We start from the raw sequence: 21,822 nt of genomic DNA, 5'->3' as shown, positions 1-21,822 counted from the left end.
ACTGCATTAGAAAAACATTTATGTTAAATTCATGCCACAACTGCATATTTTTATATATCAAATTGTAATGATTCAAAAACTTGTGTTATCACAATTCTCAAAGGTTAATTATGTTTTTCCTATTCAAGCAACAGAATTAAAATCATAATAAATAATTTTAGGTTTCATGCCATTAAATCAAAGTAAAAAGTTAAAATCACAATTAGAATCAAACCTTTTAATTTTTCTACAAGTATAGGAGACCCTTGACCTCTGATTTCTGATATGATTTTGCGGCTGCTGTAATTTGCGTGCGCCTCCGATATGATTTTAATTGGAGAAGAAGAAACGTTACTTGTAGTATAAATTTGGGCTTCTATATTCAATAAAGGCTATTTTAGTTTATCTATTATTATTATTATTATCATTATATATTAAAGGCCCAAGTCTAATACTCCAATCCAATATAATTAATGACCCAATTTAGAAGCCCAATTTCACCATGTGTCGTCTTCTTCAAATTGGGGGTCTCTCAACCTCTTCGCCTCTTCCAGAAACTCACAGACGCAGTATACATAAAAATTCAGGCTATCCGAAGCCGGGGCGGAAATCCGGCGGGGCGCGGCTGCATAGGGGGGGGTAGGGGTCCGGTTCCGGCCAAGCCCCCGCTGGAGCGGTGGCTTGGCCGCCGGTATCTCCGTCCCTGCATGTACGTATTCTTATCAACATATTATATATATAAATTTAGATATTTACATGTTTTTAGATAGACTAAAGTTACTTACACTGAATAAATAAATGTGTGTACATGGCATATAGCTGAGCATTTTTATGGATTACTTTGTAGCCTAAATTTTTATCAAGTTACACGTTACTAAAATTTATTTTATACGTGTTTTTATTATAAAATACAAAACAAAGTATAAGGTGAGTCACTGATAAGTCGTATTCTAAGCCTTGGTTACTGGTCAGTATGTCGTGAAATGCATGTATTATCTGCAAAACAGTTGCTCAAGTGTGCAGGATTAAAGGATCCAAGTCAGTAGGAGATGATTCAGGTGACGCAAGTGAAAAGGGCGCTAGAAGGGTGTAATACAGTTGCTCAAGTGTGCAGGATTAAAGGATCCAAGTCAGTAGGAGATGATTCAGGTGACGCAAGTGAAAAGGGCGCTAGAAGGGTGTAATACTGACCAGGATGCATGCCAGAGAAAAGGCTCGAGATGGAGAAGAAGGATAGCTGAGATGATCATTAACAAGGGCATAAAAGTCAAAACTTGAAGGAAGTCTACCCTAAAAGCAAGGGCAAGCCTCCCTATAAAAGAAGCCACTTGGAGAGAGAGAAGGAGTTCGCCTTTAGAGTTGGTCCCTTAGAGTTCGAGAAAATCCAACCACCACACTTAGTTAGAATTCTCTCTAAAAGATCAGTTCCATCAGCATTGTCCAACCTCTCGTTCCTCGCCACAGCTATGGTCACTTGACGTTCAAGAATCTGCCGGAGAGGTCATCGATCCACCGTTCCAGCCAGTTGCTGTAGCAGTATCATCGCCCGAAGTGGCCAAACAATCGTTATTTTGCTTTCTAGTTTAATCTTTACTTGTTTTCGTCGTTGGTTTTATTGCAAACACTCATCGTTGTTGCCTTTTGAAGCACTTTGTGAAGTTCCAACGCTTAAATTATGAAGTTTCTATTTCGTATGTTGCTTTGGTTCGAGTTTGCTTCATTCTGCCTAGGAAAATTAGATCTAGTTGTTGCTTTTAATTTCTAAGTGTTTTCTTACCTGGAGTTGTCGATCTGAAGTTGTAGTTATGTTTTAGTCAAATTTTCGTGCATGAGTTTCTGTTCTGCACTGTGATCACCGCCTTGCATGTTAGTCAGTAGAAGTAAAATTGCAGTTTCACCATTTATTTTAAGTTTGAGCATTTTAATCAATGGATCTTGAGTTTGAGGTTATGAATCTGAAGTTTAGTTATGGTGTTTGTGTTCATCTGATTTTTGTTAATGCTTGGTGAAGAAGAAAACGTCAAAATCAACTTTAGTTTGGACCACTTTACTTTTAAGTTACTTTTGCTTTTGTTCCCTACTTTTCAGTTGTACTGTCCAGACCTGTCAGAGAGCCACCCAGCCACCAGATATGCCTTGTAGTCTAAATTTCCTCTTTTAATAACTGTCTACTTTTCATATGCCTCTGAGACACCTTGTCCCCTATTTCCACAAACACCACCACATGTCTGTTATTTTCACACCCACTAGTCAGTGGAGTACCTCCTTTATTTCTTGCCTAGGTAAAATCTCAACCCAAGCGTGGTAGCTAACCAAAAACACCCAGGAAAGTCACCGAAGTTATCCAAACGTGTCCATCCTTGTGGGATTCGACCCTTACCTCCACTATACTAATCAGTAGAAGTGGGTTGAGGAAAATTGTTTGAAGCCAGGTCCCGGTTGTCGTACCAACGACTCAGCTGGGTCGTGAATCTCTTCGTGATCAGTTGGATACACTCCAAATTACATACGAAAACCGACTCATAGACCACCAGAGACCCTTCAAAATGGCGCCGTTGCCGGGGATGGATGGCGTTCATACCTGTTATTGTGTGTGATCTTTTTGGTGTACATACTGTGTATAATTTTCCTTTTCTTTTTGTTTTCAGTTTATGAGAAGTGGCTCGGCTCCTGGCTAGTGGAGACCAAGGATACTTCCCCGAGGAACAATACTCGTTACCACTCGTTCTGGCCTGTCGACAACACTGTCCGACCTAGGCACGAGTAGCGACGAGGAGAAAGAAGATCTAGAGTACCAACTCTCGGAGCTCCCACCCCAACCAGTAAGAACACTAGTGAGAATGGCTGACCAAGGTGAGGACGATCCCGAGCTCGCAACACTTACCGCACACACCGACGGAGATCCCCCACAAGCCATAGTGGTCACCCCAGGCCAGACCGCCTGTGATGTGAAACCCCACGTGATTGCAATCCTACCGACGTACTGTGGGAAGATTTACGAGGGACCATACGAATTCTTAAATGAGTTCTGCAAAATCTGTAAGGCGCAGAGGCGGCCAGCAGGAGCAAGCGAGGACGACTACAGACTGAAGGCCCTACCTTTTGTCCTAAAGGGAGAGGCCAACACTTGGTTCATGCGCCTGCCAGCCGACTCTATCAATACATGGGCCGATATCAAGTCAGTTTTCCTAGCCGAGTTTTTCCCGTCTTCAAACACAAGTGCATTGAAGATGAAAATATCGTGCATAAGGCAAGAATATGATGAAACCCTGAGCGAGTACTGGGAGAAGTACATGAGTCTTCTGGAGTCATGCCCCAACCATCGCATGAAGGAGATAGAGGTGCACCACACTTTCAATGAGGGGATGAACAAGGAAACCAAGGATCTGGCGAATTCATCATCTGGAGGCGATTTCACCCAGTTGAGAGTCGGTGAAGCCAAAAAGGTGTTCTGCAAGCTGTTAAATGCGAAGAAGACGTACGACAACGCAAGGGATGGGTACAGCAGAGAAAGTGTAGCAAGTGCTTCGGCTACTGACCAGGAGGAGCGGATGGATTTGAAGATGGAGGAATTGAAGAAGGAATTGCTGACTGCAATCAAGCAGAACACTCCACCACCTTCTCCGACTGGAGGCAAAGAGGCCCCAGAACTACCATATGATCAGCCGGACAGCTCGCCAGATGTGGAGCAAGCAAATGCCGCAGGATACTACAATTCCAACGACAATTGGATTCCGGGTAGGCAGAGGGATGCACCGTGGAGGGACCACCAAAATTTCCGATGGGGAGATGGAAATCAGAATCAGAACCAAAATCAGGCTCCAAATCAACCCAACCCCCACCCGAACCAAAATTCCAACCGTGGCCCAACAAACCCTGACTACCAGTCTAACTGGGCAGGAAGAAATCAGCATCCTCAGAACCAAAACCCTCAAAACCAGAACTAGAACCCTGCCTATGTGCCACCCCATCAGCGAAACAACCAGAACCAATTAAACCCAGGGCCTCAACATAACAGCCACAACCAAAACCAAAATCAGTACCATAACAACCACGACCAGTACAACCCTCCTGCCCAGTATAATCAGTACCCACAGAACCAAAACCAACAAAATTTCTCGGGCTACCAGTCAAACCCACCACCCCAGTATAACCAGCACCAGAGCTCAAACCAATTCCATCACCCAAACAGGTCGAGGAGGTCTATGGAGGACATGATGGGAGAGATGCTTGCCTCGCAGCAAAGCATTAAAAGCGACTTGCAGTCCAGTAATGAAACAATGCAAGGAATGCAAAGTGCCCAGAAGGAGCATAGGGCAAATATGGATATGATGAACAGGCAGTTGACCCAGCTCGCTAACTCGGTGGGCGAAATGAAAGGGAACTCAGGGAAACTCCCATCTACAGTCCATGTACCTGAAAAGACAAATGTGAGTAAGATTACACTGCGGTCCGGAACAACCTATAATGGACCTCAACTCAAGAACCCTATTGGGGAATCTAGTAAGGAAACGGTGCTGAGCGACACCATCTCAGCGGAAGAACTCAAGAGGCCTCTGCCTCAGATGGAGGATCCGTTCTTTCTAAACGAGAAGCCTACTGCGGAAGGAAAGGAGGGAGAAACACAACCTGGAAATGAGCAACCGGAAGGAGCAATGCCCACATCGGAACCTCAAACCCAGGAGGCACCAAGGGAAAGTCCACAAGGACTAACTGGAGAGGCTAAAGGAGAAAAACCGTTTCCATATCGGTTTGTGACGAAGAGGAAGAAGGAAAACCCTGTGGATTTCATGTCGATCTTTGGAAAGCTGGATGTCACCATACCATTCCTCCAAGCCGTGAGACTGCCCCCTCTGGGGAAGTTTATAAAGGAGTTTATAGCCGGAAAGGCCCAGGAGGATGGAAAAATCATGGTGGAAGGAATAGCGTCAACCATTGTACAGGAGAAACTACCACCCAAGAGAGCCGACCCAAGTATGTTCACTTTACCCATAACAATTGGAGATGTGAAAATCGAGCATGCAATGTGTGATTTAGGAGCATCTATCAATGTTATGCCGTTATCCATTTATAATCGGTTAAAGGGGGTAAAATTGTCAAATACTAGGGTGTTGATCCAACTGGCTGATAGGTCAAATACTAGGGTGTTGATACAACAAAATATGAATAGTAGAAGAACAAAACAACAAGGAGAAAATTATTTAGGCTTTAGAAGTAACAACTATATATGAGAGTGGTAAACGAAGAGAAGGGATCGAGCTTTTGAGTAGTTCATCTATCGTGATCAGGTGTGTATAAATCACACTTTTAATTTTACATATTTTATGTGCTTCTTTGTTAGGTGTTTAAATAAAGTGAATGATTGAATTATATGATTTGACTATGATTTGTTTATGTGTTTAATGGTGTAATATGATGAAGATATGTGATTTGTGCAATTGATATGTTTATCTATAGTATTGAAATTACCTGGTGACATATGATAGAAATATGTAATTGATGCAATTGATATGTTTACACATGGTTTTGGAAGTATTTGAATCATTGGATTAAAGAGGATCTGTGACAGTCTCGCCCTGGGTCTGAATCAATGCAATGGACCTACGGGTCATATATACAATGGCAATGGACCTTCGGGTCATATATATGTATACAATGACAATGGGACATACGGGTCATATATATAATAGCAATGGGACCTACAGGTCATATATACAATGACAATGGACCTTCGGGTCATATATATATGTACAATAGCAATGAGACCTTCGGGTCCGATACAATGGAATCCCGGGCAGATGTTAGGCTTGATTTGTCACAGAATAATAAACTGAATAGTGTGGCATATGCATATGTACATGAAATTGTTTCTAATATTTGTTGGTTATTGTTATATATATTGGTTAAAGAATATATTGATATCTGGGATGTGGAATTAAATGTAAGGTTTATATACACTGAGTTGTGGCTCATATAAACCACTAATATTTTTCAGGAAAAAGATATAAGTGAACCTTTTGGGTTGACGTGAATCATAGGAACTCCACATGTTAACAAGGTCGGCGGCTGACGCGTTTTGGAAACCTTCTCCTCCTCATAATTTTTGCATGTAGATAAATGTGTAGTATATAGAGTGGTGAGAGGGTCCCACTAAAATTTAGAATGTTTGAAATATGTACTTGGTAAATAGTGGTTTTTGAAATTATATAATATGTGCGCTTTATATACTCGAAATGTGGTTATTTGTATTAAATATTTGAATTTATTTATAGTAAGTGCATACGTCATAACGATTGAGGTGTGACATCTATCACCCCTAAAACATGCATAGTAGGCTTTAGATAATTTCTAAATACGTTCAACAACACCTCGCTAACTTATTGCCTTACAAGATGCATAGTATGCTTAAATTAGAAACATGATAAAGATCCACTCTATGAACTATAACCCCACACACTTATTGATCCGAGTTAAAGAGACATAAAATAAAAGACAAATACTGCAGTAAGGTAGGATATTGCCGAGATACGAATACACACAAAAGAGAGGAACATATGAAGACGAAAAAACTTAAATTAATCAATATATGAAAAATATGTTTAACAAATCCTACTACAAGTTGGGAGTAATCCATAAAATTAATCACACCTGACTTGATAAGATATTTTAAATACAAACAAAAGGTAGACAGATATTCTACTGGGTGAATAAAATAAAGACATTCTTCAATCCTTTCTTGATTGGACCCGTACGCTTTTATGCCTGAGGGCATAAAAGATGGAGAAACAAAAAAGGAGGAAAACTTATGAGGCCAAGAGGTTCTTTCAAAGGTACGGAGAAGGCTTAGATATAATAAGATTCGAATAATGTGATGTACTATTTTTGAAGCGCAGAATGAATGAACACAAAAAAAGCTGAAAATCGCATTTGGGACCTCTGGGTTGCGCTAGCGGGTCGCTTGGTGCAGTATGGGCATGCCATGTAGGCTTAAATTTTCCTCATAACCCAACGTATGAGAAATTCTCACTTCTGGTGTAATTCGTGTATTATTTGTCGAGTTTGAAATTCGTGTATGATATTAGATGCCAATAACTCTTTTTAAAATTATATCATAATTTTTCAAATTTGGTGAATTTTCTTATACTACTATTCCCTCCGTCCCACTTAGAGTGAAACTTTCCATTTTGGGATATGTCATTCTAAATGATCCATTTGAAAACATCACTGTCTCTATTTTATTTTTCTCTTACTTTATTTTCTCCACTATACTTATATAATAACACTGTAAAAAATTTCATACTGAATTAGAAATGTTCACTTTGGTGGTGTTCAATTTCTTAAATAAAATAATACTAAAATATAATTTAGGATTAAGTCGTGAGATTATTTTACTTTAGGATTACCTATAACTAATAATATGGGTGCTTAAACGGTTCTCCGGTTCTCGGTTAACCGGAATCGGAACCGGAACCGACCGGTTAATTGAGGAACCGGAACCGAAAAATCCGATTCCGGTTTCGGTACCGGTTCCAACTTTTTAAATAATACCGGTTCCGGTTCGGAACCGGAACCGACCGGTTCCTAACCGGGAACCGGATTATAATTCAATTTTATTTTTTTATAATTTAATATACTAAAAAAATCTAATTTATTGAATTAATTTTGAATTAAAGTAAAATAGTTTGAAACATTGAGTGATTTTTAGATTTAAATGTTTAATCTGTGATACTTTAAATCTACAATTATTTCCCTAATCCATTTTTTATGAACTAACTACAATGAGTAGAACATCATAAGTTTGTTTTTAGTTTTCAAAAGAACTTATACAAATACAATATCATTTCATATGATATATTTATTACAAATTTATGTAACAATTCATTTAACATACGATTTTAACATATTTGTGAATAATTTATTAAGTGTTCCGGTATAAACCAAATAGTCACAACAATATCAATTAGTATTGGAAATTCCAATGAATACTATGTTTAGCCAAAAAAGGGAAAATGAAATTCAATTTTAAAACTCATTTTTTTAAAAATAATTGCTAAAGTTTAGAACTCCTATTTTTGTGTTAGTAAAAAATTGCTAACATAAACTAGTCCGACCCAACCTACTACACTTGGCATCACTCTTATCCATATATGAATATTATTGTATTGTTGGTTTGTATTTTGTGTATTTATTTTAATTTTTAGGTATTATTTGTTATAATTCTAGATGTTGGATCATTATTTTTTTAGTATTGAACTATTTAAAATTATAAATAAATTCGGATTAAAATTACACATCGGTTCCGATTCGGAACCGGAATCGATCGATTCTTAACCGGTCGGTTCCAAACCGGAACCGATCGGTTCCGATTCCGATTCCAGTTCTTGAATTTATGAAAATTTAAAACCGATTAACCGGTCAACTGGTTCGGTTAGAACCGGAACCGGCCGAATAAGCAGGCGTAACTAATAATATTATTTATGTAGGATTGAGCCGTGGGACAATGGTGGGAATGAATCTCATCATTACCCGTACACTAATATAAAGCGAAACACTGGTATAGTAGGTATGGAGAGGTTTTAGTAGGGTTCAAGAATCAAATAAAAAACGATAGGCATAAACCTCAGTAGCAATTCTCTCTCCTAAAATCTTCCACCATGAGAAGAGCTTCATTCAAGCTCCTTTCTCATATCCGGAAACCGCATCCCAGAATCCCAATTTCTCTATCTACCAGAGAATTCTCCGCCCCCTCTCTCAGTTCCCCGCCAAAACCCCTTCTTGAATCCTCCCCCGCCTCTCAGTCTTCACGCTTCTCCACCTCCAATTCCAATCGGTTTCCACCTCATAATCTCAGCGCGCATGACCTCCTGAACCCCTTTTCCCAGGATTCACCGCAGATGTCGTCACGGCAGAGGAGAATCAAGGAGAAATCAGAGCTCGAGGAGGCGTTCGAGGCTGCCGAATCGCTCGACGAAATGCTCGCAGCGTTTAAGGAGATGGAGGCCTCCTTTGACGAGAAGGATTTAGCCTTGGCCTGCTTGAAAATCGGCCTCAAACTCGACCGCGACGGCGATGATCCCGAAAAGACTCTGTCTTTCGCTCAAAGGGCTCTGAGAATCTTCGATGAGAATGAGGCCGATTCCAGGAAGAAAATGTCGTTGCCAATTGCGATGACTTTGCATCTGTTGGGCTCTTCTAGTTTTGGTTTGAAAAGGTTCAGTGAGAGTTTGGGGTATTTGAGTAGGGCTAATAGGGTTTTGAGTAAGCTTGAAGGGGAGAGCTCTTACAGTGCTGATCAGGTTTTGCCGATTCTGCACGCGGTCCGGTTTGAATTGTTTAATGTTAAGACGGCGATGGGGAGGAGGGAAGAGGCCATTCTTGATCTGAGGAAGGCTTTGGAGATTAAGGAGATGATTTTTGATGAAGATAGTAAGGAGCTTGGTAATGCTAATAGGGATGTTGCAGAGGCCTATGTTGCGGTTCTGAATTTCAAAGAGGCGTTGCCGTTTTGTGAGAAGGCTGTGGAGATTCACAAGGCGCATTTTGGTAATAACTCGGTGGAGGTGGCTTACGATAGGAGGGTTCTTGGAGTGATCTACACTGGGTTAGAAGAGCATGATAGAGCTTTGGAACAGAATCAGCTCTCGCGGAAGGTGTTGAAGAAATGGGGCCGTAGTGCTGATTTGCTTCGCGCAGAGATTGATGCTGCTAATATGCAGATTGCTTTAGGGAGATATGAGGAAGCTATTAATACTTTGAAGGGCGTTGTGCAACAGACTGAGCAAGAGAGTGAGGAACGCGCAATGGTGTTTACTTCCATGGCCAAAGCTCTGTGTAATCAGGAGAAGTTTCTGGATGCAAAGAAATGTCTGGAGATTGCTTGTGGAATTCTTGAGAAGAAAGAGAGAAGCTCACCTCTTGCAGTTGTGGAAGCGTATATGGAGATCACAACACAATACGAGACAATGAATGAATTTGAAACTGCAATATCATTGTTGACGAAGGCGTTGGCAATGTTAGAGAAGCTTCCTCAGGAGCAGCACTCCGTGGGAAGTGTTTCTGCGAGGATTGGTTGGCTTCTCCTGTTAACAGGGAAGGTGGAAGAAGCAATCCCATATCTGGAAGATGCTGCAGAAAGGTTGAAAGAGAGTTTTGGCTCGAAGCACTTTAGCGTGGGTTATGTTTATAACAACTTGGGGGCAGCTTACATGGAGTTAGATAGGCCGCAGTCAGCTGCCCAGACTTTCGCATATGCAAAAGAGATCATGGATGTCTCCCTTGGGCCACATCATGCTGATTCAATAGAAGCATGTCAGAATCTTTCAAAAGCATATGCGGCTATGGGAAGGTAAATGTTCACAAAATCTTTGCCTTGATTGATTTCAAATCTATTTTTTCTTGCTTTAGCGCTTTATGATTTTCGATACTAGAAAAATATATTTCATTCTTTGTGAGAGCACTTCATAAAGGCAACAAACAAAAGTATCTCATAAATATTATGCTTAAAAAGCAAGTTCCACTATCATTTACAAAGACCACATGCACCAGTTGTAGGATGTGTGCATCCCTAAGCTGAACTAAACCGCATGCTTTTACCTGTGAGTATAAGATACATGAAAACATAAACTCTTTATTTATGTTTGTTTCTGTGATTTTCTTTGAGTGTCAACAGAGAGAAGGATGATGAATATGTTTTCTGTTGTCAAGATAAAGAACTCTGTCATGATTGCTTTCTTCATGCTTTATAACGATAGAAATACAACTAAAATTGTACTATGCGCCCTGTGTTGTGCGGTGACCTTGATTTTCTTCTTTGTTCTGTAACTGTGGAAAAACCCTCATTATCCTCGAGAAGTTAAACTAGAGGATCAGTAAATTACTACTCCCTCCATTCCATAGTAGTGAAGTCATTTTGCCATTGTGGTACGTTCCATAGTAGTGGAGTCATTTCCCGTTTTAGTAAAAGTCAAACACATTTTTTCTCAGTTACTTTTCTATCTCGCTTACTTTATTCTCTCTATTTTGTCCCTCTCTCCTACTCTATTATGTTTATATTTAATACATTACACACATTTTTCTTAATTTTCGTGCCGAAAAGAAATGCCTCCACTACTATGGAACGGAGGGAGTATATCCAAAGAGTCTTAATCAATGGAAAGTAGACCATTAAAAATCTGACAAGTGGACAAATCTGATCTGTGAGAAATTCTACTTATATCTACTGATGGATACTTCAGTTTAAACACCACTGGCGTGTCTTTTGGCTGTAAAAATAGTAAGAGAACTTTTTCAATTTTTTTCTGTTCAAAGAGTCTTATAACACTCTTATTTTTAGGTTTCATATGTATATTTTGTGTATTTTTTCCTATATTTGATTTCATTTGAATTTTATATTTTGTGTATTTTTTCCTATATTTGATTTCATTTGAATTTTTAGTGTTAATCGACTGACAAATGCATTTGCCGGTTCTAACAAGTTTGTACCATGCATGTGATTTGGGGCTATTTTAGTCAATTTGGGTAGATTCTATGTGTTACTTAAGTAGTGGATATTTTTAAAACATTCATCATCATAAAAATATTTCCACCCTAATTCATATTCCTGCCTTTTGTGGATCTCAGTTTCTAACTGCGGACCTGTTCACATATTGGATCAATTTTCAGTTTAAATATTCTTGTTTTCTTTAAAATTTTGGTGTTTGACATTTCTGTTTCTTTTTGTACACTTTTTCATTCTTAAATGTAACTGACACTCTAATATAATAATGTAATAGTCAAAGCATCCTAATTCAGAAGATTAAGCATATGATATCTTACAGAAGCATCATACTGTTGGTTTGGCGTTTGACATTTCTGTTTCTTATTGTACACTTTTCATGTTACACAAGATGCTAGTTTGAATCAGATAGTGACTATTCAATCTTCATCTCTTAACAGTGATGTTCCTTAATGCATATGAGACAATTTCAATAACACAAATTTCCACTGTAATGAAACTTGAAAACGGATGCTGTTCTTATTTTGCGATTTATGGAAAATATCATCATAAGTACTGTCACATTTTATAGGATAGAGGTTTATTAGTATACGGGCAAATGCCATCCTGATAAGTGAGGTAAAATAATACTTTGAACAAGTAATGCTGGTCTTTAGTTTACTCGATCTTGGATATTGAGTTTCTTAGAATCTCATAAAATGTACAAAGATTTAAAATTTTTTTGATTAATCCTTCAAGTTCCACTAATTGAATGGTATGTTCTTAACCTACAAGAAGACTAAAAGTAGTGACTTGATGTGTCCCTAGTTATTCTGGCTTGTTAGCTGCACATTTTAGTATCTCCTTCTATCGTAGGCAGAAATTTTGGTTCGAAAACCAATGGTTAGGAAAATATGTTGTGTAACCCTATTCTTTTCATTGCTGCAGTTACCCGCTAGCCATGAACTTTCAGGAGAAAGTAGTTGAAGGTTGGGAGGGACACGGGCCAAGTGCAGAAGACGAACTGAAAGAAGCTATTGAAGTACTGGAGCAATTAAAGCTGAAAGCTAGTACTCTAGTCTCTGAAACGCTTATGAGTGCATTGCCTCATCCAGATGAGAATGGAGACGGCTCTCTGGAGAATTCACGTTCTGCTATTTCGGCTATAAAGAGGTAACACCATGGAGCAAATATTTTGTTGCACAATGAAGGTGTTGGAGCAGCTGCGATGTTCACCTCTTTCATCTCAACACGAACATGCTATCTCTGTTCATTTTACTGTTTATTGTTGATCAGTGTTTGTAGAGCTGAGCAGGAATATTCCATTACGGTTTCTTTGTGATGTAAGATTTTATGAATACACAATCAATCCAATATGCTTCTATTTACAGTCAGATTCATCCTTATTGGTTTACTGAAATTGACTACCAAAAGATAAGCCTTATCGGTATAAGGAACTATCGTATGATTTCGTTTACATGAAAGATGATGTGAATGTCGAAAACAAAATGTCCTAAGTCAAACTGGTGATACTAATCTGAGTTGCAATATACCCAAAACACACACAAAATATTACTAGTAAATCAGTAGTCAGGGCATGTGATGTGAGATATTGTTTTATTTTTTGAAGTCTGAATCTTAAGTCCAATCTTCTATTCTACATATTTTTTAGATCTTGTTCACACTACATCTTATTTTCAACAGATCTGTAAACTTGCAAAACAATCATTTTCATTCATGAAGAATTATGTAATTCTCATTCTTGTGTATCTCTGTAACTGTTTAATAAAAATTTCATTTCTCTAAAGAATGCTGTTTCCTACAATCTGAAAAATCTCCTATCCTAGTCAAAAATACAAAACAAAACATATTAAGTTTGGATTTTCTGTGATATACTTAGTTGGGTCTCAATAGGGAAGAATTGCATTTCTTGACCCTCTTCCATGTCCGAAGGAGAAGATGGATCTCCGGCTTCTGCTGCCGCCCTCTTCATTGCTCGGAGCCTCACCAGCTTGCCTGTTCTGCCGCAGAATCTCCTGAACAGACAGGTAAATGCAGCGGTCTGCTGCAGAGTCCATCGAGAAGGATCTTCTGATAGGTTGGATGCGGAATTGATCATCTTTCACTCCCAAGTTGATGACTTCATCTCCCATGATTGAACCGTGGCGAGCTTTTCTATGCTTGGACTTGCCAAACTTTCTTGAAGAATGATTGCTTCTAGATTGCTGCACCAAGAACCTGCTCGAATCGCCTCTCTCGTGCTGTCTGTTTTCAGACAAGGTAGCTCCATCCTCTCCACTTATTACAATCTCCAGAAACTCTTCATCACCTCCGAAGATGGAGCCCACAGCTGGCCGTGGTTCTTGAGGGGAGGAGTTTGGCGCAACGATCCTCTCTATCTTGTACCGGTTCCTGCCTGAGATTGCTGACCTGCACAACGGGCAGTTGGAGTTGCTGAGCAGCCATACATCGATGCAGTCGAGATGGAACGCGTGGCTGCATTTGGGCAGAAGCCTTAGCATGTCGCTTTCTTGAAACTCATTGAGACAGACCACACATTTGGAGATGCTGCTGCTCTCTCCCTGCTGCTTGCTGTATTGGAATGTTGGGATTTCTCGGATGAGAAGCTCGTTGAGGCCGCGGCTCTGCCACGATTCGGGGGAGTAGGATGCTGGTGGATCCTCATTGAGGCGCGCCCTCTGGGTGGGGAAGCGCCTCAAGGGGTCGATAAGGTGCCACCGGAAGCAGCACTTGGTGACGAAGATGTAGTAGCTCACGAGCAGGAAGGCCGTGGCTGTGATGCCTAGTGCCGCGACAGCTAGCATTGGGAATCCATCATCAGAGACCGGAGGCGGAGGCTGGCCATTGATGGGCGGTGGTATGGCTTGAGAGTTCATAGGAGGGAGGAATATATGTGTGTTAGATAAGAAACTTGGATATTGGAGTGAATAGTTGAAAAATGATGAACTTAGGCTAAGTAATAATAAGATCCAACGCCAAATGGGTTGACATAAGTTGAAGAAAATGATGATGTTAGCTAAGCAATCAGAGGATCCAATTCCAAATGGGATGACATGTAGTTCAAGAGATGAAAGAAAAAAAATTATTGAGAGAAAGAGAGAGAATTGTATGGGAAATTAAAAGTCAAAGGTTATAGAAAAATGGCTTATATAGAAATATTTCAAGATAGTAGTGGCAAGTGAAGATGCTTAGACATAGAGACATGTGAGTTAGAGAAAAATGGGAAATTGAATAAAAGAATAATTTTTATGGCAGAATAGTTTTTAGTAATGTGAGATTTCCTGATTTCAAGAATTGTATTAAAGATTTATTTCATGATTAGTTCAAATTTGGTTGACTTATTGCTACACTTGACAGAAAGTCAAAGTTTCTAATTTTGTAGAGTATTTATAGAAACGAGATTTAATGCGTTATGGGTTGAAATTGGTAATGGGGTAAATGTCTCTATTTCCAAAACCATTTTCACATGTCAAACAACACTTGGTGTACTAAGAAATTATATTTTGTCAATATTTAATTTACAAAAAAAGGTGATCTCAATGTTTTGACACATGGGATTCTCTACATTATGTTTTGTTTAGTAGTCAAGTATATCATTCCATGGAAGGTGATAAAATATAGTTGATGACCAAGTGCAGACATAATGTGAATCAAAATAATAATGATAGGTGTGGAAGGAGATTAGGAAAAGTGGGAGCGTGGGAGACTTCATCACTACTCTTTTTTTGAGCTATTGTCTAATTACTTAATTTAGTATTTACAGAACTTATAAAAAAAAGTAAAGGCCAAAACTGATCCTAAACATACACCCATGATTTTGGTCCTAAACTTTTTCTTTTGAATTTTTGCATCCTGAACATTTTAATTTGGATCACAATCGGTCATACACTTTATCTTTTGAATTTTTGCATCCTGAACATTTCAACTCGGATCACAATCGGTCCTATATCATTGCGCTTGCCGGCGACGCCACCGTGAAGCGCGGCTACGTCTTCTTCTCAGAGGTCCAATTCATCCCCGCCGAGGCGCTCCGGGAAATCGACGCGCTGTGGCGGCAGCAGAACGACGGGAAGTTCGCTTACAACGTGCAGCTGAGGATCTGGAAGAAATTGAACGGGGATTTCACGGCGTTCTTCATCTGCATTCTCAGCTACCCGGCTTTTGACGGAGAAGATGATGCGTTGACCGTTAAATATAGACGGAACAGTTAGTGTAGGACCAATTGTGATCTTAGTTGATTAGTTGAAATGTTCAGGATGAAAAAATTCAAAAGATAAAATTTAGGACCAAAATCATAAAATGAGCATATATTCAGGATCAGTTTTGGCCTTCACTCTACAAAATATTTCAGTTTTTCTATATCTAACCATTGTGACAAGGGTAAAGCAATTGGCAAGATCAAAGTGTTACCCGTCATGTAACAACTACACGAGCTTATATTCCACAAAGTAATTGATGATAAGTCATTTCAATTAAAATACTAAAAAGTCTAAATTTAAAATTTGAAGTTGAGTTCAAATCAATTTTTCTTTTCTTCTAAATTTTTTTTGCAAGTTAAAACTTGGAAAATTAAGTTTAAAAAATAATTAAGAATTTAAGACCACCTAAATTGGACTAAACTGGGCTTCGGAAACTAAAACCAAAACCGTAGGTAAACAATTCCAAACTGAAATCGGCTTCCTCCTTCACGGTTTTGATTATGTTTCAACAATCGCTTCGACAATGACACCCCCGGTAACTCAACCGCAAGCAATCAGTCACGCTGGGGTGTGCCGCTCCAAATGCGCGAGAAATTAGGAACGGCAATGACGCGCGATACCGCCACCCACACCCAACTATAGGAAGATTTAATCAATCACATGAGATTTGGCAATCGTTAGTTGATATCCGGCATCATTTTTCTTGCGTAGCTCTTTAGTGTGGTAGTTAATTTTCCGAACATTTTGATTTTAGGACTAAATAGTAATTTTAAAATTTAAATTATGTAATTTTAGGATTTGAATTATGTCATTTTTTATTTTTTTAAAAAATAATGTCAATTTTATAATATTATAATAATTTTAAATCAAACTTGTTGAAAAAAATAAAAATGAAATGAAATTCGTGGGACCCTAAATAGTTAAGAGAAGAAATGGTTAAGAGATGGAGGGTTGCAAGTGTTGTCTCTTCATTAAAAGATAGAGTAAAAAGTGATGTGAGGTCCATAAATAATGAAGAGAAGAGATGAATAATAGATAGATAAGAGTCAGAGTTGTCGATGACTTTATGTGGAAAGACAGTCTAGTATGAGAGAGAAAGTAGAAGAGTGAAGACAGAATTAAATAGAAGAGAGAATATAATAAGAGGTGGAAAATGTAATATTTTTTGCTAAAATGGTAAATGATGGGACACCTCAAAAAGGAAAGTGATTCATTTATGGTAGAATGAAGGGAGTATAATAAAGTAAAAATTAAATTGAACTGTAAATTGTAGGAACTAAATATAAAAATGAATTTAATAAGTGGCACAAAGTTTGGTCATTTGAAAAACCCCTTAAATCTTTTCCCGATCGATTTGGTGATGATTCTGTGTCAGCTATATAAGTGCATATAAACCTTCACCATACAAGATTTTTTTAAAAGGGTGAATAACTCATTTCTAATATGGTATTAGAGCCATGCTCATGCCGACGGTGAATTTCTGTATCTCTTATCTTTTATCTTCTCTACATCACATGTGGAAGTCCAACGTGAAATCTTGCCCACACATGCGGGGGCGTGTTAAAATCTCTGAAATCTTGTTCTTCTATCTCATGTGCATTCCTGCCAACACATGCGGGGGCATGTTAAAACCTCTTAAATCTTCTCATTCTATCTCACGTATTAAGTCAGGTGCTCATTCCCGTCCACACATGTGGATGCGTGTTAAAGTCTCTTATTGTTCCACACATGGACTATGAATCTTGGTTCACACAAGTGGGGACATGTTATATCTTAGGTTCTCATTTATGTGTTATTTATTATTGTTGTTTGTAATCCCTCCATCAATAAACGTCCCATTTTACTATTTTTGCCCGCCCACAATAAATGTCTTATTTGCAGTTTTAACTACTTTTGTTAATGGATCCCACATTCCAATAACTTTATCCCATCTCATATTTTACTATAAAAATTAAGGGAAGTGATAAATTAACAAAAATTGTATATACAAAATTGAACGTTTTAGGTATTTTACCTTCACAATAGTTAATACATTACATATTTACCCTTTTATAACTATTTATGGAAGGTTGAGTTTCTAAGTTTAATAACTGCACATTTACTAAAGATAATTCAATCTATTATAAAGCCACATAATTATAGCTAAATCAAAATTAAAAAGATAAATTTACCACGTTCTTCACCATGCAATTTTATAAATATTGGGCAAGTATTTGAAGAATATTAAATTTCTTCTATTTTCTCAACATTCAAATACGTGTACCTTATGCAATCAAATCTAATGAATAAATTGACATATAAAATGTTAGTAGTCAATAGAAAAAAGTCGCATAATGTATTTAAATTTGTAGTATTGTTATCCAATTGATTAAATATTATTATTTTTATATTTAGTATTACAATCCAACTACTTGAAAATTATTATTATGATTAATCAATAATAAAAAAATAAACAAAATTAATAATAGTTATTCAAAACAAACTATTTCATTGACGTAGTAAAAATTACAAATTATAAAAATAAATCGTAATATATTTAATTAATTAGTATTACCATCCAACTAACTAAATATCATTCCATCGATTTATTTGAGTATTGTATATCTTTACTCGAAAATTATGGAATGAATATAAAATAGTAAAAAAATGAATATTAACAAATAACAGTCATTTATATCCAACAATTTTAATACTCTTATTAGTAAATTTTGAAAATGTAAATTATAAAACAACCACACGTATATTTACTTAATTTGTTAGTATTGTCATCAAACTAATCGATGATCATTTAATCGTGTTTTTTTTGTATAATCAATATTTTGACTCAAAACCATGAAAAAAAAATTAATTACCATTAAGTTGATTTCATTGTATTCTCAACATCCAGAATAAAAAATCATGCAATGAAATTAAAATTGACATGATATTTAAAAAATAATTTAAATAATTTTTATTTGCATCGAACTATTTCATGATTGAAAAATTCTAAAAATTATAAATACAAATGCAACTACTTGTATATGTACTTAATTTCTACTACTATAAACACCCTTCATTTTAATTTTTAGCATTACCGTCCAACTAGTTGAAAATTATTATTTTGATTAATCAGTAATAAAAAGTTAAACTAAAACAATAATAGTTATTAAAAACAAACTATTTCATTGTGTAATAAAAATTACATAAATTATAAAAATAACTATTTGTAAATATACTTAATTGATTAGTATCTCATCCAACTAATTAAATATCATCGATTTCTTTGAGTATTGTATATCATTACTCAAAATTTTGAAATGAATATAAAATAGTAAAAAATAAATATTAACAAAATGACTACTTATATAGAGTATGATCAAATATAAATTAAAATGATAATATCATTCAAATCGAATGACTCTTAAATTGTAAATTATAAAAATAACTATAGTATATATACTAAGTACTTAATTTCTTGTACTATCATCCAACCAATTTATGATAATTAAGTCGGTTTACTTATCTATAATAGCAATAATAATAATACTAATAATAATAATAATAATAATAATAAAAATAATAATAATAAATATTAAATTGAAATAATAATAGTCATTCACGTTCAACTAATTTATTATTGAGTAATTCTTAAAAAGTGACTACATGTATATATATTTAATATTTTATCGTCGCCCATCTAATCAATAATCATTAAATCAACTTTCAAGTGACTCGACATTTTTAAAAACCATGGAACATAAATAAATTCAATATGTACTACTTAAAAAATACATTAAAGATATATTAGTCATTTGCATCAAAAAATTGTAAATTATAAAATAACTACAATAAAAACTGTAAACTATAAAAATGATAGTATAAGAATATGTACTTAACTTATGAGTACCCTCATTCAACAAATTAATCATCATTAAGTCGATTTCATTTTATTCGCTACATCCAGAATAAAAAAATCATGCAATGAAATTAAAATTATTATAATTTAAAAAATAAGTTAAAAAAAAATTATTTGCCTCGAACTATTTTATGATTGAATGATTCTAAAAATTATAAATATAAATGCAAGTATACAACTAGTAGTAAATTTCTACTATTAACACCCTTCATGTTAATTAAAAAAGAAATAATAATTAATATTTCCTTAATATAAAAATACTCATAAGTAAAAGTAAATTAAAATAAAAAGTATTCATATATATGCTTTTGGATATATAATGAAAAGGGGAACAAGCTAAGGAAAAATAGCATTAAAGGAAAATAACACAAAAATAAAAAAGATATTGCAAGAAATGTTAAATCATTATGGCTATAATATTTTCTCATGTAGTCCACATATTAGAAATGCTTTACTACTACAATTTATTCATATATTAAATTATTATATTGTCACAACATTGATAATTTATATCGTATGATAATTTGAAATAAAAAATTAATAAAAAATAATCAAACAAGTTATGAAAAATAATATAAATGATATAAAACTAGATACTAAAGTATAAATGATCAAATATGAATTTCTTTCAAAAGATTTACGGTACTATATTAAATTATATAGTACTACTAGTAATTATTTTATGATTAGATATAGTACTTTAACTATGTAGTGTTGTTAATAAGTATTACCATAATTAATTCATAATCTAAATCAATGATATACGTTTTTAGTGGGTCCTATTCTAATGTTTATAGCATCCTAATCCAAAATTAAGACTAAATCTCCACCCTTGGATTTTAAAATGAGTGGATGAGATTAAAGCTTACAAAATCTCAATAAATAGTAGACAAAATATCAACAAAAGAGTAATATCGTCATTATGTTATCATATGATAATTTTCGTGAGTGTTTTTTTATATCAACATTGTGTATTACAAATATCAACAATATGACATTAGAATATCAACACAAGGACAAGAAAATATCAACACATTTTTATTGAGATTGGACATGTATAATATTGAGATTTTGCCTACAATATATTGAGATTTTTTGTTGCATTTGTTGAAAATAGCTGCTTATCAACATATACGAAAATTGAAATATAATTTATCAAATTTCATCACCCGAACATCGTCGGAACATATGCAATTGAGATCTCGTTGGAATCCTTATTAAATTATCTTTAATTTGATATATTTTTTGCGAAAAAATAATTTAAATTGAGAAAGTTACGTAAATTTAAAGATTTAAGATGATTTTGAGGAGAGAGAAAGTAGTTAGTTATAATTACTACATATAGGATTGGACATTAATACCCTTTTAATTTAATTAATAATTATTTAAATTTAAAATATATTACACTTGACATTATATTAACCACAAGATCTTCTAATCTAATGGTTAAAAATTGGTCTCAATTTGGGATTGGTAATTAGTTAGCAATTGATTACATCCCTACGTTTCTAAACTAATAGAGTTAAAAATAACGAACATTAAATAAGGATAAATTAGTCATAAAATTATATCCTAAAAGATAGAACCAAAATTAAAGGGTATATTGTATATACAATTTTTGTTAATTTATCTTTTTCCAAAAATTAAACCCCATCATCCACTAACCTTATTTCACTAACTTTCGATTATATTTTTTAAAATTCCTCTTTTAACACCTTCACAGAGGGAGTATTAAACATAGATAATCAAATATCATTTTTTTAAGATAACAATTTAGATATATCGTTCAAAATAAATTTCGAAACGCACATGCACATTCCAGAATCATATAATATGATAACCTGAATTATTGGACAAAAAAGCAATCCAAATTGGAGAGATTAGCCGTGGCAATAACGGACCAGAGTTGAAAGCTTCTACATAATCTCAACAATAATCTCAAAGCAGCAAATACAAACCAACTTCAATCAGTCTATCTTGGTTAGCAGCATTGCTTTCACAGCTCGAACGAAGAAAGAGCAAGCCCAACTTTTCTGCAGATTCTATGCTTTAAACTGAACCAAAAAATTCAACTCTTAAACTAAGACAAGTTTAAGAGTTCAAGTGAAAACGAGTACAGTTCGTATATTTTAAGCACGCGAGCAAAACCAAAAACAACTCAAAGTTCATGTATTTGAATGCAAGTTACTTGTGAACAAGTGATCCCTCAAGCTTCCATTGGGCATGAACTCGAAAACCAACATCATGCTGTTTTC

General features: G+C 35.7%; 1 protein-coding gene and 1 pseudogene across 1 annotated transcript; one reads left to right on the top strand and one right to left on the bottom strand.

The window, feature by feature from the left end:
• Positions 1 to 8,540: 8,540 nt before the first annotated feature.
• On the top strand, positions 8,541 to 12,846 carry LOC125202152 (Tetratricopeptide repeat (TPR)-like superfamily protein). Its single transcript, XM_048100504.2, has 2 exons — positions 8,541 to 10,324; positions 12,401 to 12,846. The coding sequence occupies exons 1-2, from the start codon at positions 8,634 to 8,636 to the stop codon at positions 12,627 to 12,629; spliced, it is 1,920 nt and encodes a 639-aa protein (XP_047956461.1). The 5' UTR covers positions 8,541 to 8,633; the 3' UTR covers positions 12,630 to 12,846.
• A 381-nt stretch (positions 12,847 to 13,227) lies between these two features.
• LOC125197376 (RING-H2 finger protein ATL1 pseudogene) lies at positions 13,228 to 14,541 on the bottom strand (annotated as a pseudogene).
• Between the last annotated feature and the right edge of the window lie 7,281 nt (positions 14,542 to 21,822).

Source organism: Salvia hispanica, chromosome 2 (genome assembly GCF_029641045.1).
Source record: "Salvia hispanica isolate PSC_SH4W2 chromosome 2, Shi_PSC_v1, whole genome shotgun sequence".
Taxonomy (NCBI): domain Eukaryota; kingdom Viridiplantae; phylum Streptophyta; class Magnoliopsida; order Lamiales; family Lamiaceae; genus Salvia; species Salvia hispanica.
Note: the sequence above shows the minus strand (reverse complement) of the source record. Positions and strands in the feature narration are given on the sequence as shown.

Coding starts and splice junctions, on each gene's coding strand:
- LOC125202152 (XM_048100504.2), top strand. CDS start 8,634: ATGAGAAGAGCTTCATTCAAGCTCCTTTCTCATATCCGGAAACCGCAT. Junction 10,325..12,400: donor GCATATGCGGCTATGGGAAG/GTAAATGTTCAC, acceptor TCATTGCTGCAG/TTACCCGCTAGCCATGAACT.